The following is a 17,244-nucleotide window of genomic DNA, read 5'->3' as shown; positions in this document are numbered from 1 at the left end:
GGGAGTTCTCCCATCATTCCTCACGACTGTCCTGCTCCCGGATGAGCAGACTCGCTGCGGCCCAGTTTTTCTTCATATTTGTGGTTTTGCAGCAGGTGAAGAAAGTTTGGTGTAACCTGCAGATATCTCATGAATGAATGTGTGACGGGGTTTCACTTCAGAGTTAGTGTAGTATTATAAACATACTATTATATTTACCATTAATGTTTTGAATACATTTTTATTTTTATATTTTCTTTTTATTTTAATTTTAGCTTGTAATTTTGTTGTGTTTTTGTCATTTGTAGTAGTTTTTTGTGTATACATATATATATATATATATATATATATATATATATATATATATATATATATTCCATTTTCATTTTAGTAATTTTGCGTTTTTGTCATTTTTATTTTTTATGTCTAGTTTTATTTTTTTTCCATTTTTAGTTAATTTAGTACAAATTAAACTATTTTTAAATAAAGTCGTTTTTTATATAAAGTTACCGTTTATTTGATTATAATTTATGAGTTTGATCATATCGAACTTTCTTCTAGTTTTTGTTAACTGTAACAACCCTGCTTCTGGTAATTGATTTGATCTAATAACCACAGACCGTGGGTGTCTCCCGCATCTTGCGCACAGCTCTGCTCAGGTGAAACATGAGACGCACCTGTCTTACCTGTTTGAGCGCAACACAGCCTGAGACATGTCTCGTCGCAAGCCTCCACGAACAGGCTTCTTGGATCTACAGATGTTTGTGTGTTTCCTCCGGCGCACTAGGTAACGCAGTCATGATGCATCACAATAGGAAGTACTCACCACCGCGCTACTGCGCCGTCGGGTCACCGCTAGCCCTGCCTCAGCTGAACCGATTACCCATCTTTCGGGTGGAAGAAGCTGAGCTGATGGAGAAGAATTCACCGAAAGCCAAATCCAGAATGCGCAACGCCAAGGTGAAGGCGGTGAGGAGAGCTCCGTCTCCCCAGAGGCCCCGCGTCTTTCCAAACCCCGCGCAAAGCGACGCGCTACTGAAGGTGGCAGAGAACGGGGCAGCCGGACAGCGGTCTAGAAAGAGGGGCTTCAAACCCCCGGATGTCAGGACGATATTCGAACCTTCGGCCAAAGACCCCCGCGTGAAAGAGGAGAAAGGAGAAGGACACACGTTTTGTGAGGACGCGACGTACGCTTGGTGCGACGTGTGTTGCTCGTATATTTTTCACGGTGGCTTGACATGTACAGGTGAGAACTTTTATTTTTATTATATTATTACACGATTATATTATATTATTAGTCTAGACAAGGTCGATTCATCACCATATTGTGATGTTCATCAAGACACTTGATGCTGCTCCTGTAGTTAAAAAGTAGGTAGGTAAATAAAAATCATTACATTATAATATCTCATAAACACATCATAAACTCTATGCATGTTCTTGAGATTCCTCACACACCACACACTCATTTACAGGCATGCTGACAGACTGGTTCGGCCTTGTAAATTCATTGTGTTGCACCTTGTTTACCCGCAATTACTTTACTTGTCACAAATATGACTAATAATTATACATGACAATGCAAATAGCTAAGTGTAATAGTAATTCATTTGACCAAATCCAGGTCTCAAATTCTATAGAAACTGATCATTTGCAGGTGAAATGGTCACTGGCAGTGACGGTTGACGTTTTCATTCCTGCCTGAATGCCTTGCATTGTTCCCAGTAGTGAAAACATTTCTAAAAATCATATGCAAAGCATTATCTGCTTTGCCCTGCAGCCAAATTTTGTATTGTAAATTTTGGCATCCTAAAAAAAGCATGATTATACTGATGGCTAGCAGTGAAAGGGTATTTCTTTGAGTTTTTGATTAAATTAGACCCTGAGACCAATGAATTCATTCTCTTTAATATGGCTCTCTGTCTTGAACTGCCTTTGTGCAGAGGTTGTCCATTCACAAGTGTTAGCTCAAATGGAACAACTGGACAAAGGTAACTTTCACTGAATGTTCTGGCTGCTCGACTCGAGTGATCAGGTAATTGAAAGCGAGAAAGTCATTGGTTTTTGGTTTGACTGATTAGCTGGAAAGCCTTACTAGTCTGTAATTTTGTTATTAGCAAATTTTAAGGGGCCACTTACAGATCCTTGAATATGTGGGCAGAGAAAACATTCACTAACTCATGTTTTCTGTGAGAGTAGTGTCTGTTTTGATGATGTTAATGTGGATAATGAGTTTGCTTGCTTTGGTTTGGTGGTTGTTAGACTTGTTTAGGTTTGTAGGTGCATTGGTGTGGGTCAGTGACCATGTTTATATGCACATGATTAATTGCCATATACTGACATATTTCATTTTCTATAAAACTAAAGACAGCAAGCATATCCCTGTATAAACTGATATTGTGTGGGATGCAAAAGTAATCGAAATAATCTGAAATATATTATAAATGTATTTAAAAATAAAATCAAAAATATTAGCTGAAAAATGTAAGCTTAAAAAAATTAATAAAGTTTAGAAATAAATAAGTTGAAGTCGAAGTACTAAAATTACTAAAACTGAAATAAAAATAAACTAAAGCTAATTAGAAATAAAAGCTAATAAAAATGACAAAAGCATATTTTAATTATTAATAAAAAATTAACTATAATTAATTGAAAAATATAAAAATAAAAGCTAATTCAAAATATTAGTAAATACTATAATAGTACATAAATAATACTAAAATAACACTAGAATGACTAAAATTCACTCAGTAACATACACTGTTCATTTGCATATATACAAACAAAAGTATTATGAAAAATGGTAAAAGTACATTCAGAATATGCCGATTACATGTACATTATACGGGAATATTCCAATAGCGATGAAGCATATTAATGTAATATACTGTACATGCTGTTTGGAAAGTGCATGGAACGTGGTCACTGACAGTTTCCTCCTTGTATATCTTGTGTTTTTTGCCACCTGTAACATCAGCAATGGTTGTGATGGAGGTTGCTATTGGTCATAAGGACTTAATGAATCTTTAATGCAGGGAAAGTAAAGCTTTTCGGCCTTTTAACTGGTTTTCACTGTAGCGTCTCTGTATTCTGTGGGATTTCTCTTCACTGCAAATAATAGTCTGTATGTACAGTATACCTAAGCAAAATGAACAAAGATACCTTTTTTCCATCTTTGTGGGTCACGTTCCTTTGGCCCTCTAAGCTAGACTGCATTGTGTGCTGCTATTTGACACCCACCTGTCGGCTCCCCTAATGCCCATCTGTTTGTTTGTGTCATGGCAGTGACAGTGTGTCTAGAGAAGGCACACCGTCCTGTCACAGCACAACCTCAACCAGCTGACGCAGTCGCAGGGGAACCACGGAGGCCACTGAACAACTGCACACACACACACACTCACTGGAGCAGGGGGCTCAATGACAGGAGACCACTAGCGGTGAGTAGTCAGAAGCCATAATGCAGGGAAGACATTTCAGGGGTTGAAGTGAGACTTGATGTTGCTCTAGTCATGGGTCTGGGGAAAAGCTTTGCAAGAACTTTGAGAAGACTTACTGGAATCCTCTACCGCTTCCCAAAAGCGATGCGGCGCTCCAGGCGACTGGAAGATAGTCTGCTGTGGAAGTCATCCGGTGGGTCCAGATCTCTTTGCTTTTTGTAGTTTTATCGTTCAGGCAAGTGGAATTTAGATGACGACTTCATACTGATGAGGACAGATATAGTGTCATTTCTTGCACAGACATTACTGACCTTCTTGTCTTTTAATTTATTTATTTTTTAGCTTTTTTATTATTAGTTTGAATGTAGTCAGCTATTAACATTTGAACTCTTGCTAATACAAAATAGGTATTGATAATCAATCTAGAATTTTACATTTTCTGAAGCAAATTGTATGTGGTTGCTTACTGGCCTAAGTCAAAACAGTCATTCTCCAATGGAAAATATTTTAATAATAAACTTAAACTACACCGGTCTTCATTGCATATGGCAGGGGTTTTCAAACATGGGGGCTCAAAAGGGGACCATGGAAATGTTTAGAGAACAAGCATTAAAAAAAATAATGATCATAATATAATAATAATTAAAAATTTGTATTTAAAAAAATGTAAACAAAAAAGCAAATAAATAAATAAATAAAACTAGCAGTGAAAATTATATTCAAATACATTTTAAAATGATAAAAATAAACTAGCAAATACATAAATAAATATACATATATATTAAAATAAATGTGTAAATAAGTACAGTACTATAATGAGTAATTACAAATGTAATAATGTAACTTAATAAATACTAAATATTTGTAGAAATAATATTTTAGATATATTTAGAATATACATTTTTCATAGTAGAAATTGGGTCTTTATACAAGAAACTATATGTAAAAAGTGTGAACTGTGATTGTTCCCTTAAAGAGCCATTTCTACCTTATTTAACCTATAATATTTAGTTTTGTTTATAGTTTAGTTATTTTTATACTTTAAATCCAGTTAATTAAGATGTTACCACTTTTTTCAGTGTAGATGATCATATTTAGGGATCTGTGGCATCTAAAAGATTGAAAATCTCTGACATGTAGAAGCAATATATTAAGTTTAGTCTTAAACTCAAATGCATTTCCAGCGAATAATGGTTTTAGGATTAAACTGAATCTAAACTGTGATGTTGAGCAATGCTGTTTCTGTTACTGTGGCCAGAGATGTTGCAGAGAATGAAGAATGAAAGAGAGATTAATTCGGATGTCCTGTCTATTATTCAGCACATCTGAATTAATAAGTTAACATGGTGCTCATTCATTATCTTCGGCCCTGACACCTGTTGCTCACTAAACAGTCATCATCTACTAGACAGTGATTATGTTGTGGTCTGTCTGTGTGTGGTATCATTGTGTTGATGTGTCGCTGGGGGCCATGGTGTCTCAGTTGATGTAATGTAAACACTCACACTTTTCAGGCACAAATGCAGTGCTAAGTAAAACATCTGCTGAAGCACAGAGCTGAGTCTAAACAGCCGACACTGATGTGGGAAGCGGTTCACGATAACATGCCAAATAGTTCGCCGGTTTAAGTCATGCAAAAGAATGGAGTGTCTTCTTGATGTTTTGTCACAGGCAGGTGTTGCTGAGCATGTGTCCTGTCTGCGGTGTGTTGTTTCAGCGGTCCGATCTAATCCCAGCACCAAGCCGATCTGGAATGGAGATGACAGAATGTGGCTCTGCCTTGAACAGAAAACAACATGAGAAAACAAACTCTATTGCTAGTTACCAAAAAAGCACAGACACAGACAGTAAAAAATAGTTATCTGTGATCAAATGAGCAAGGACAGGCTCGGCTACATGTTTAGTCGCCACTTGCAAGTTTCCACAAACAGACTTTGATATGAGAGAGGTATTTGAGGAGGAAATGGCACTGTCAAAAATCAGCAACAGGCGACATAGATGTCATTTTGTCAGTCTGGAGGACATATTTTATCAATCACATTTAAAAGGGTTTACAGATGTTTCAAGATTCAACATAAGCTGCTTCATATTGTGCTCACGCTATATTTTGTGAGGATGGAATAAACATGTGGACAAGTAATAAAAAATGGTGAAAGAATGACACTTCCACCTGTCCAAAACACACATCTGTGAAATAAATCTAGTTAAAAGTAAAAGTAGGGAGAGTGGAAAACAGCCTGGTTGACGTTCACAAAGAGCCTGTACTGACATCAGAAGCTGCATTCTTATTTAATTACAGATTATGTTTTCCTTCTTCCTGGTTGAGTCAATCACAGTTTATGGCTGCATCCCAATTTGCATACTTCACTACGTATTATAAGTACATACACTTGTTCAAAAGTTTCTCATTTTAAGAAATTAATACTTTTATTCTGTAAGAATGCATTAAATTGATCAAAAGTGACAGTAAAGACGCTTATAAAGACATTTAAAAAACCTTATTTCAAATAAATGCTATTCTTTGAACAAGAATCTTGAAAAAAAAATGTATCATGGTTTCCATTAAAATATAAAGCAGCACAACTGTTTTCAACATTCATAATAATAATAAATGTTTCTTGAGCAGCAAATCAGCATATGAGAATGATTTCTGAAGGATCATGCGACACTGAAGACTGGAGTAATGGTGCTGAAAATTCAGCTTTGATCACTTGAATAAATTACATTGTAAAATATATTCAAAGAGAAAACCATTACTTTAAATTGTAATGATATTTCACAATATTACTTTTTTCTGTATTTTGATGGTGAGCATGAAACACTTTAAAATTAAAAAATCTTACCAACCCCAAAATTCTGAACGATAGTGTACTTTAATGGTGATGGGAATGCATTTTTTATTAATGTAGTAAGCCAAAATTGGCACATACTCATCATAAAATTATGTCATCATAATTGTCATTGTGGTATAATGACTATATTATTCTCTGTATTATTTAGAATGGATTGTATGTTGGTTTGCTGTGTATATTTTCTTGCTCAAGCATATTATTATTCTTTTATAGTGTTAGTGAAAGCAAATGCGATGATTTTACTCTGAAATGAACCTTATCAGTATTTTGTGTGAGGGTGGTAAATATTTAGAAAGTGAGACGATGCTGTTGTGGGAATCACGCTTTTGTGTTATATGAGCTGTCGGTAATGTGTTTGTGTGGGAAGCGTTTAAGAACTCGAATGACTTGTTCTCTGTCAACATGCAAAGTTTTAGAAACAGAGTCCCAAATATTGCACCGTCACACCACAATCTAAATACGGGACAGTACTGTATTGTGTGTGTGTGTGTGAAGTTTTGCTTCTCGGGCAGGTTCTGATCGATAGCGCCGTCCTTCATTACGGGAAGTGCAATTAAGGAAGAGACAGGCCTGCACTTCCCACCCGCCCCAGAGACCTGAATTGATTGTGTGTGTGTGTGTGTGTGGGCATACATTAGCTCAGTTCCTACACAGTCAAGACCGCAGCTCTGTGCAAAGAACGGCACTTTAAACAACCATTACCCATCATGCCCCAGTATAAAAGATCCACTTTCATTACACCCTATCATTGCTCATCCCCTGTGTCATTCTGCGCTCTGCTGATCTTTTAAAAGAGCAGCGTTCCTCCTGCTCCCCAGAGGAATATATTATTGCTCAGAGACGATGGCATCTCAGAGATGTTACATTTAAGCATCAACTTTGTCCTCCTAGATGTCTAAAATTCTTAAGGAGAAATATGCAAAGACATATATAGGATAAATGGTAAGTGCTGACATACAGCATAGTAGAGTTATTAAATGAATGTGCTCACATAACTCACATACTTTGGTCTTTAAACAAAAAAATTCATCAAGAAATGTTTGAGTTCATTTTGAGATCTCTGGCTTCTGATTCTGGTAATCTGAGCTCAGTTTGAGATTTCTGAGATCCTTCTTAGTCTAGAAGAGAGATGTTTGTGAGTTTACAGGGGACCATGTGCTCTCCATTCAATCGAACTGATGTCTAGCAGAAATATTTAAGATATTAACAAGATCTTATTTGTAATTTCCTTGACTGTTTAAGAGGCTGAAATTCAATTTGGGTATATAAAACGCAGAGAAGCAGAAAGTGGATTATAGATACAATGTGCAGGATTTAGATGTCTGTCAGTACAGACCTGAAAGTTGACAGGACTGATAAATTAGTGGAGATAAACCAGCTTTGCAAGATCAAAATTGGGCATGTAGTCTTAAATAAAAATAAAAAGATTTGTGGTGTTATGTGCATAAATGTCAGTTCTGAGGTTAACATATAGTAGTGAACTCCTTCAAAAAAGTTCACTTCATTTTCTTTAAACACAAACACATTCAAAATTTAATCTAGGGTGTTTCAAATTTTTGTTTAATCAAATGCCCTCTAAAATGAGAATTCTATGGCCTGTTTTCTGTTACTAAGTAAAAAATAAAAAAGGTATTTGTGACATCTCATAATTCAGACTTTTTTTCCTTGCATTTGTGAGTTTGCACCTCACAATTTTTTATTTTTTCTTCGACTTTTTTTTCTTAGAATTGCAATATAAACTTGCAGTTGTGTGTTAAAGTTAAAATTGTGAGATATAAACTCGCAATTCTGAGAAATAAAGTCAGTCTTTTTTCCTCAAAACTGGACTTTATAACTCGCAATTGCGATTTTATTTCTCAGTTCTGAGAAAAGAAGTCAGATTACGAGATATAAACTCGCAATTGCAAGATAAAAGTCAGAACTGCGAGTTTATCTCCTAATTCTGACAATTTCTCGAGTTTATCATGCAACCAGTTGCTGTGACGTAAACTAATATGAGAACAGTAATAGTCTAATAATCAGATTAATAATTCTGAATCTTAAGGGTGATGCATCTAGGGTGTTGATAAAATGCATCTGCATGCATATTTAAACACAAAGTGCTTCCTACATCTCCTGCCATGTACTATATGTGTCCATCATTTGCTGACTGAAGCTTCATCATTTGACAGTCAAATCACCCGACGCAGCACAAAGAGAGAGAGAGAGAGTTACACACAAATGAGTTACCGTGGAGATTGCATGGACGAGAGGCAGATGAGTTTGTCCTTCTGTTCTGAGAGTGAACTGCACAGGATGAGCTCTGTTTCTGACGGGATGCTGTGAGTTAAGCGTTCGAGACAGAAAGCATCATCACTTGTATACTTGAGTGGGATGGGAGCAGCATTCTGTAAACTTTACGGCAAAATTACCCAGCAAGTCAAGCATCAGTCTGCAGGTAGGTCATAACAGTGACAGGAACTGAAAAAAAAAAAAAAACACCAAAGGGTTTTTTTTAGCTAGTGAGAAATGCCTCATGTAATCAACATTGGATGAATAAGCAAGTGTATGTGCATCATGTCGTCTGTGAACACTGGTGAGGATTGTAAAGCAGAGGATGCTCTTCTTCACTGTAAAAAATGACCGTGAATTTAACGGTAAAAGACTAAAAATGCTACAGTAAAAAACCTGTTAAATGGTTAACGGCAAATTCTCCTACTATATACGGTGAAAAACTGTATTGGACATTACATGTATTGGACATTAATTTTACAGTAGTATACCGTAGTAGTTTCATGTGTGTTACCATGATGGTGTTTAGTGTTTGTGTGAATTACACTGTGCACCTTCTATATATGTTATTATTTAAAAGCTGCTTGTGATGGGCTTTGGTTCATCATGTGACTTTCTCATCACCACCTGCATTTGGGGGTCATCAGTGTATTACAAAGGTACAAAACAGATTTCAGTACTTCAATAGGTTGGTATATTAACATTATATCAGTTAATGAAATTACGGTATTTAACTGTAAATTTAAGTTAAAACCGTAAAACCTAAAACGTTGCTACCGTATTTTTACCGTAAATTTTACAGATTTTTTTTTACAGTGTTATCGTCTATCCAATTTTATTAATTATATATCCAGTGCATTTTTTAGATAGATTTGGAAACATTTCAGCATCAGGAAGAATGCTTAATTTTCAGTAAAGAAGCTTTCACATGAAATACATAAAATACATGCATGCAAATTACATAGAAAATAAAGATTATTGTATTTTAACAATGCATTGTATTTAATGCTCAAAGCACTGTCAGTTTTATATTGTCTTAACGCACATTGTGTTTTCTTCCACTTTCCTTAAACACGTCTAAACTTTTCTACGTTAAAAATTTGCATGTGTGCCATCTTATTTGCAAACCGATATTTTGCTTTCCATTTAGCCTCACAGAAAAACCAACATATTTCAATAAATCTCCTACAGACCGGAACAAATACGATGCACTTTGTTGAGGAGAGTTGTGCTATTACTTTTCTAAAACAATGTGATAAAACCTCAGAAATGCTTTAGAAATGCCCTAGAAGACTCTAGCAACACCCTAAAAAATAATGTTGTAGCATGTTTTTTGAACTTATTAGTTAATACATACTATGGAATAACATGGCTGTCTGTTCTTGTTTTCTCTCCTCTAGGTTGTAAATACACGTGTCATGCTCAGTGCCGTGACCAGGTGGCGCTAGACTGTCATCGGAACGGATCCATTAATGGCTGCCCACTCAGCCCTCTTGCTCAGGACCATCTTAACAACAATCAGTCCTCACACAGCGTGAGTACAGAGTTTATTCATGTCTGCTTTCACTTTACATGCACATTCAGTTCAAGATCTTTGAAATAGGGAAGTTAAATGACAACAATCACAGTCATCTGATTGTTAGTGATGGTTAGGTGTGACCACAAGGGGGAGAACCGTAGCAGACAAACAACCTAAACTAGTCTCAATATTGCTTTTAACGTAGCTTGAGCAATGTTATATTCATTTTTGGTTTTGGTACATGTTATTTTAATCTTCATTGGCAGATAACAGATTAACAGTCCTTTAGTGCGGCCATTAGCAGACATCATGTGCTGAAGGTTTAAGGGTGTGTTGGTCATAGTTTGCTTATAGTAACTAATTATTGCTTTTCTTTAGTCTTTACTCTACTACGCAATGGTGTGATTTACTAGTTATTTCGCACCATATGAGTGTAAACACACACGCTCATTCCCATTGCACTTGGCTTGGAATATAACAATAGCAGGATATTACTCTTCAGCAGAATTCCTCTGGTCCCCATAGTGTCCAGTTTTGTTCTCATGCGCCTGTGCTGTGAAGACTCTCACCCCCGATGCTCTGTAAACTGTGCGGTATGAATGAAAGATGAGCTGTGTGTGTGTGTGTGACCCAGCAGGGTCAACAGACAGGTTAGTGTGGTATGTGTGCTATTCACACTAATCTAGCTCGGTCAGTTTAGTGCAATGCAGGAAGAGATATTGGAATATGTAAATTGCTGAGTTACTGTGGCTACAGAGTCTAACTGCATTGCGACTGGTTGAAATACAAAACGGATTCAAATTATTTATAAATGGGTGCATTTCATGAAAACTGTCAAGAACATGTCAGCATTTCAAAACAAATGCACCCCAAAATCAAAAATATTTTTGGGGAATTTTTTTTGGGATCGTGATATTATTTTCATGATAACTGGCCACATTTATTCCCCCAAAAGTACATTAAAGTTAAAGTACATTTGGAAAGTACTCTTAAAATAATTTGTAAACTGTAGATGCATGCTAGTATTTCTAATCTATTCTGATTTTAATTTTATTTAAATTGACATATCATTAAATTAATAATATGATTATTGCCTCACGTGCTCATATGACCCAGTTTAATCATATTTTTGACATATGAAATAAAAATTGTATGGGACACTATTCACGTTATGTAATTTGTTTATTTGTTTTATGGATGTTTAGTACATATTGCACTGTTAGATGATGCTGTATCGTGTGTGAGATCTGAAGTTGGTTCGTTAGTAATTTGGGATTAAGCATGGGTGTGTACATTCAAACCAGCTGTCTGCGTCAGTCTAAACATGGACGAGTCTAACGTTCATTTTAGTGTGCGTGTGTTTGACTCTTCATATAGACCCTACATTCCAGAAGCCCTCCTCCCCCTGAAGAGTCAGTTGAGTCAGGGCCAGACAAGGTCATACAAACCGCTGACTGCTGAGGGAGGACGGGGTGTCTACATGTAACACCCACTCGACAACGCAGAAACAAACCACTGATAAAATACTGGTGGAGATGTACATCAAAACTATAAGACACAACATCAAGTTTGTTGAGAAAATGTAAAATAGCATTTATTTCATATTTTGACTAGCTTTTATTTTTATATTTTTAGTTTTCATTTTCATTTTAAAGTTTGTAATACTGTAATGTGCTTTTGTCATTTTTATTAGTTGTTTTGAATATTTCTATGTAGCTTTTTTAATTGGTGGTTTTATTATTATTATTTTTATTCAGGTTTTTTTTTTTGTAATGTTAGTACTTCAGCTTATTTTATTTCAGTTAATTGCTGAGGCAACATGTTTTTAATCAGTATTTATATTTTATTTGATTTCAGCTTTATTTTAACTATATTTACAGGTAAATACATTCCTAATCATTATTTAACAAGTAATAACCCAAAAAAACCAAGTAATATTGTTTGTTATTTCACAGATTTGGCCATCAGAATTTAGCATCAGAACACTCCATTTTTATGAAAGATACCTTAATAAACGTATGTTTATGCTGTGCATAGTGTAAGAGTGATTCATATCTGATGTTTTCCATGATTACTGTAAAGCTGCTGGTGTAAATGTGTTTTACCTTTGAAAAAACTGCTGTTTTATGACTGTACTGTTGGATCAGCAATATTGTGTGTTGAACCTGAAAAAGAAACAGAGGTGTAAATATGATCCAAACGAAAAGAAACAAACAGACAGATGTAAGAAATAGAGTCTGTTTACATACGCACGCATCACATTAGATTCAAGCACAGACACAAACACAAACCCACAGGTGCATTGACCACAGTAATAACTAATAAGCACCAGTCCATTTCTGTAAACTCATCATTACTGTAAGCAGCAGGAGAGACCATCAAGGACAAGAACAACATAATTTTTACAGCAACACAAAATTTTATGAAACTTGATTTGTAGCCTAGTTCTCCCAAAGAAAGCCATGTTAAAGTTCAGATTCAGCACAAGTGTGTTTCAGAATAATGTGGGTCGTTCATTTTTCCTGTGAGGCAGCAGTTTGATAGCAGGCGAGAACTGAATGCTGGGAACGCTTTGGGTGGTGAAGCTGGTCCAAAATGCAAGAGGCGAAGCTTTAACTCCACCACACAAACCAAACGCCCATGTGACTCCTACTAACAAAGATATGGGGAAACGTTACACAATCTGGTCTCTATTGGTCAAGTTTATTATATGTTTAACACTGGTTTTTGTTCCTGTAAGATTTCAATTGCTGTCAGTAGTGAAGGACAGATATTTTAGTCAAAGTTCACGTCTGCAGTCTGCAGGTCATGTGAAGAGATTGTAAATCAGTTGGCTGATTCACTTAGGCTGATTTGATTTGGCTCTGCATCACATTGGGTCTAGAGTTTATGCCTGCATCATATTTCAGCCTGCAACTGATGTCAGATGTCACAGATAACGTGATGTTTGACTAGGTTAAACATGCTATTATACAGGAACACATGCTGTTATGTGCAAATGTGTGTTCAGTCCAATTTAATTCACATTTATTTGTAAAGCGCTTCTCACAATACATTTCAAAGTTCATTTGTTTCAAAGCAGCTTCACAGAAAACAAATGTTTCTTCATTACATATAAGAGTGATATGTTATCATTGGTGACCGTATCACATAATGTCATGCAGTTTCCCAGCTAATAAAATGTTTTAAGATCATTTTGTTAACATTCTCTTTAAGTTATGAAAACGTTATTTCTGAAAGTTATCTGAATGTTCAAAACATTAAGTTTTTTAATAATTAACTTGGTTATGCAAGCGTGAAGGGGACATTCAATTTTATAATTTTGCAAACATTATGAGAATGTTTCTTTTAAATGTTCTATGAACGTTTTGAAACAAGTAATAGCACTTAAAAATGTTACAAGAACATCTAAATATAATGTTAAAAAAAAAACATTACATTCAGTTTTTTGAGAACTGAACAAATGTTCTATTAACGTTACTGGAAGAATGTTTGAAGAACTTGCCAGAATTTTAACCAAAGTTTTGAAAACGTTCCCTGTTAGCTGGGTAGTTGATGTCACATATTCATTTAAGCAGAAACAATGAACAAGTTAAAGCAATGATTACATGATGTGAAAGTTTTGGCAGTTTTTATGTTATAATAATAAAAATAATAATAATGAAGCATCAGTGCAAAACATGTTCTAGTTTCTTTTTGCTTGTGCACTTCGGTAAATTTGCTGTTGGACTGCTAAGTCTACCCTCCGAATGGGTTGGAGCCAAATTCCAGCTGATCCTTGAGTGCTAAAATTCAGTAAGGCCTGTAGAATGTAGCTATTTTAGCATTTAATAACTGATTTGTTTGTCGAACCTCAAGAATTGCATTAATTGTGTAGGCTTAGAATGACATTTGCTTAAAAGGAGTTTGCCAGAAGAATTTGGCAACTATTGCTCCAGTAATGCAGCTTGGGAAAATATGTCATTCTTTGTTGGACTGGAATGCTAGAAGAATTCACTTTGGCTTTTAACTGTCACATGACCTAAAGGAACCTATAAGTACCCTACTATGTAGGTTAGGCCCTTTGACCTAATTGAGGACCACGATCTGTGACCATAATTCACTTTTAGTTCACGCAGCTTTAAAGAAGACAAACCCCCTTAGCAGAATAAGCTAAGAGCAAATCCCGTCTCTTTCTTCAGATCTTCATTGCTATGTCAGAGGTAACTATCCAGTATACCTTCACATAACTTTGATCCAAAACCCTTTCTGGAACGTACTACTGTTTTCCAAACGTTGCTACGTAATCGCAGTGCATAAATGCATGCATATGAGTTCTCAGGTCCTAAAAGAGTGTTTTTAATTAAACTAGCCTACGTTTGTAAATGAAACCATGGAGCCCCTAAAACTTAAGACCCTTTGACAGAACACCAGAGAGCAGTTGCTGTGGCTACTTCTATATCAAACAGTAATAAAGTACCTTTCCATGGAAAAGCACACCCAGCCTGTCTGCATGTGAATGAGTGCTTGCTAATTGCTCCCAGCCGTCACCACATTCAGAAGGACTGGATTAGCCGACAGGATCAGCTGGATGTAAAAGTGGAAAGCTCAGCAACGGGTCGGATTGCACATTGCAGTATTTACAAACCTTTGGGACTGATAACAAACCTGTTCCTTAAAACCAGTAGTGGATTGTTCTGACTATAATATTTGCATGAGCCAAGATATAATAATACATATATAATTTTAACCAGTGACACAGTAAAAATTACAGTAAACACGCTGTAGAGATATGCTAGTTGAATGCACTGTTGTATTCAAGTCAAATTTGTTCTCACAATCCATCTGGCCTTATCTTCATCCTTCCACTCACTTTTCATTCAATCATGGACCCATTGTAGGTTCAGTCTAGAGAGTTTGAATCAAGCTGTTGTTTATAGAGGACACGTCCATCTCAGCCCAATGTTTATGTTTAGATAAAACTATTTAAACCAAAGTAGATGCTTTCCTGGGGGTTTAGATTGCGGAATTCAAAAGATTGTAGGATAACATCGACAATTATGCCTGTATGTAATGTAGACAACAGACTGACTTACAAAGAGTCTATAAAACTTCAAGCGACCTTCTGAAACCCACCACAAGACAAGACGGAACCTGTCCTGCAGTTAAACCGTGAAATGTGGGTGTCCTTTGTATGGATTCTGGTACCAAATGACATTCTATTTAGTCTTTCTTTACTGTCTGGATATGTGAGGTTTGGCCGGAGAAAAGACTGATTTCCATCTAGGGATAGCGAACACTGATTGTTTGTGTAGAAAACCCTGATCTCGGCTTGGATCTTGCTAGCGTTTAGACTGAGAGGCTGAGGTCACCATCTGTTTCAGCTTCCCTCAGATTCTCGTCTTTCTGAGTTTACCACTCATATCTTGATCATCCCAAAATAACTTCTGGAGTGACTGCGCAGAGGGAAACTAACACTTTTAAATGGTAATACATCATACAAAATAGTCCTTTTGGACGTTGATAGGAGTCATGCCTCTGTTGTCATGCACTGTAGAGTTACTGTGCCTTTGGGTGCTGGCGTTTGCTTTACACTATTAGTTACCTCAATAAAAATGGCCTGGTTAAAATAGATTCAAGTGTCAGAGGATAAAAACATTTATTTTATCACTTGTGCTTTTTGTGTTACATGAGGGTGTGTAAAAGTTTGAGTCTCAAACTGAATTAATTTTTTTAAATTACAGTCATCTTTGCAAAGTAATTCTTTAAAGTTACCTTGATTCAATGGGCTCTTAAAGTATAATTAAAGAGCAAACACTATACATGTAGCAATTTGTCATTACAGGTCTAGCCTTATAATTTAGGACAATTAGAGGACTGAAATGGCTTTATTCTCTGACCTTCCAAACCACACCCTCCCAGATGAGATCAAACATTAATGAGTGTAGTAAGGTGTGCACTGAGGTCATCCACACATTCACAGAAAACTCTTTGTGTTTATGTATAAGAAATTGTTGAAAGTTGATTTACGAGACATTCCACATGCCCTCATGTAACTGCTGGCACATAAACAGCGCATGTGTGCTGGGAACATGAGCCAATCCCGCTCAGCAAAGGAATGTGAGTAATGTCTAATGAAGGCTACGGCCCACAACCGGAAAAACCACAGGTTGCAGTCACCGGTCACCTCTGTGTCCCTCCTGCCAGACCCCATTGTTCAGTAGCAGAGTGGGCTTGGGAACGAGTTTCCTTGTGGACTGAGACATTTTAATACGCTTCTCGACATATTTTTAAAATAGTTTTTCTCTAGAATAGGCATTGTTTTTGTACTAATGTTAATTCAAATGAATTTCATGAGAAAATATAAAGATTTTTTAAGATGATGATTTTGTATTCATTTGTACGATGTGATTTATATGAACATTTATGAATTTTAGAAAAAAAAAATGTAAGCATGATGCTCTACCCCTAAAACTGTTGTAAACAGATCGTACAAAAATGTATGAATATCGTACAAACGTATAAAATTTAAGGCCCGTTTACACCAAAAACCAAATTCGTATGATGTGATTTGTATGAAAATGTAGGATTTTTAGAAAAAAAATTTAAGCATAAAACTCCACCCCTAAAGTTAACTGTTGTTAACAGATCATACAAAAACTTACAAATGGGATCGTATGAACTTACACAATTTAAGGCCCGTTCACACCAAGGACTATTACTATAAAGATAACTATAACGTTTAGTGCAAGCTCTTTAAGGGTATGTTTACATGATAGTGGTTATATTAAAAAGGGAAAAGTTTTTCCTTTGCATTTTCTAAAAGGTTCGCGTAGACTACAATGCTGTCAAAATGATCCCCGCAAAAATGGTTAAATGCTGTATAATGCATGCCGGGCCAGTAGTTGGCAATGTCACTTTGTAAAGAAACACGACACGCCTGCGCACATATGCATTCCTATAGACATATGAACACTTATGACATCACCATTTTCACAATTTTGCGTTTTCGTAGTTTACATGGAGACAGTAATGGTATCGTTTTCAAAAGTTTGCATTTTCAGGCTCCCAAAATGCCCTTTTGGCTGTGTAAATTAACAGCCAAAACGCATATTCCATTTTTAGCTGAAAATTGTGTCATGTAAACATCCTAAAGCTGGGTGGATTCCAATTGGCTGTCAATCGTTTATCACTGGAAAAAATCTTC

The 17,244-nt window shown here is 36.0% G+C and overlaps 1 protein-coding gene across 1 annotated transcript; it reads left to right on the top strand.

Annotated features, from left to right (window-relative positions):
• The first annotated feature begins 639 nt into the window (after positions 1-639).
• LOC107656432 (uncharacterized) lies at positions 640-8,767 on the top strand. Its single transcript, XM_016444300.1, has 2 exons — positions 640-1,225; positions 8,440-8,767. Exons 1-2 carry the CDS (start codon positions 646-648, stop codon positions 8,490-8,492), a joined length of 633 nt encoding a protein of 210 aa, XP_016299786.1. The 5' UTR covers positions 640-645; the 3' UTR covers positions 8,493-8,767.
• The last annotated feature ends 8,477 nt before the right edge of the window (positions 8,768-17,244 follow it).

This window comes from Sinocyclocheilus anshuiensis, unplaced genomic scaffold (assembly GCF_001515605.1).
Source record: "Sinocyclocheilus anshuiensis isolate Anshui unplaced genomic scaffold, SAMN03320099.WGS_v1.1 scaffold183, whole genome shotgun sequence".
Classification (NCBI taxonomy): Eukaryota; Metazoa; Chordata; class Actinopteri; order Cypriniformes; family Cyprinidae; genus Sinocyclocheilus; species Sinocyclocheilus anshuiensis.
The sequence above is the reverse complement of the archived record's forward strand: the minus strand, read 5'-3'. Positions and strand labels throughout refer to the sequence as shown.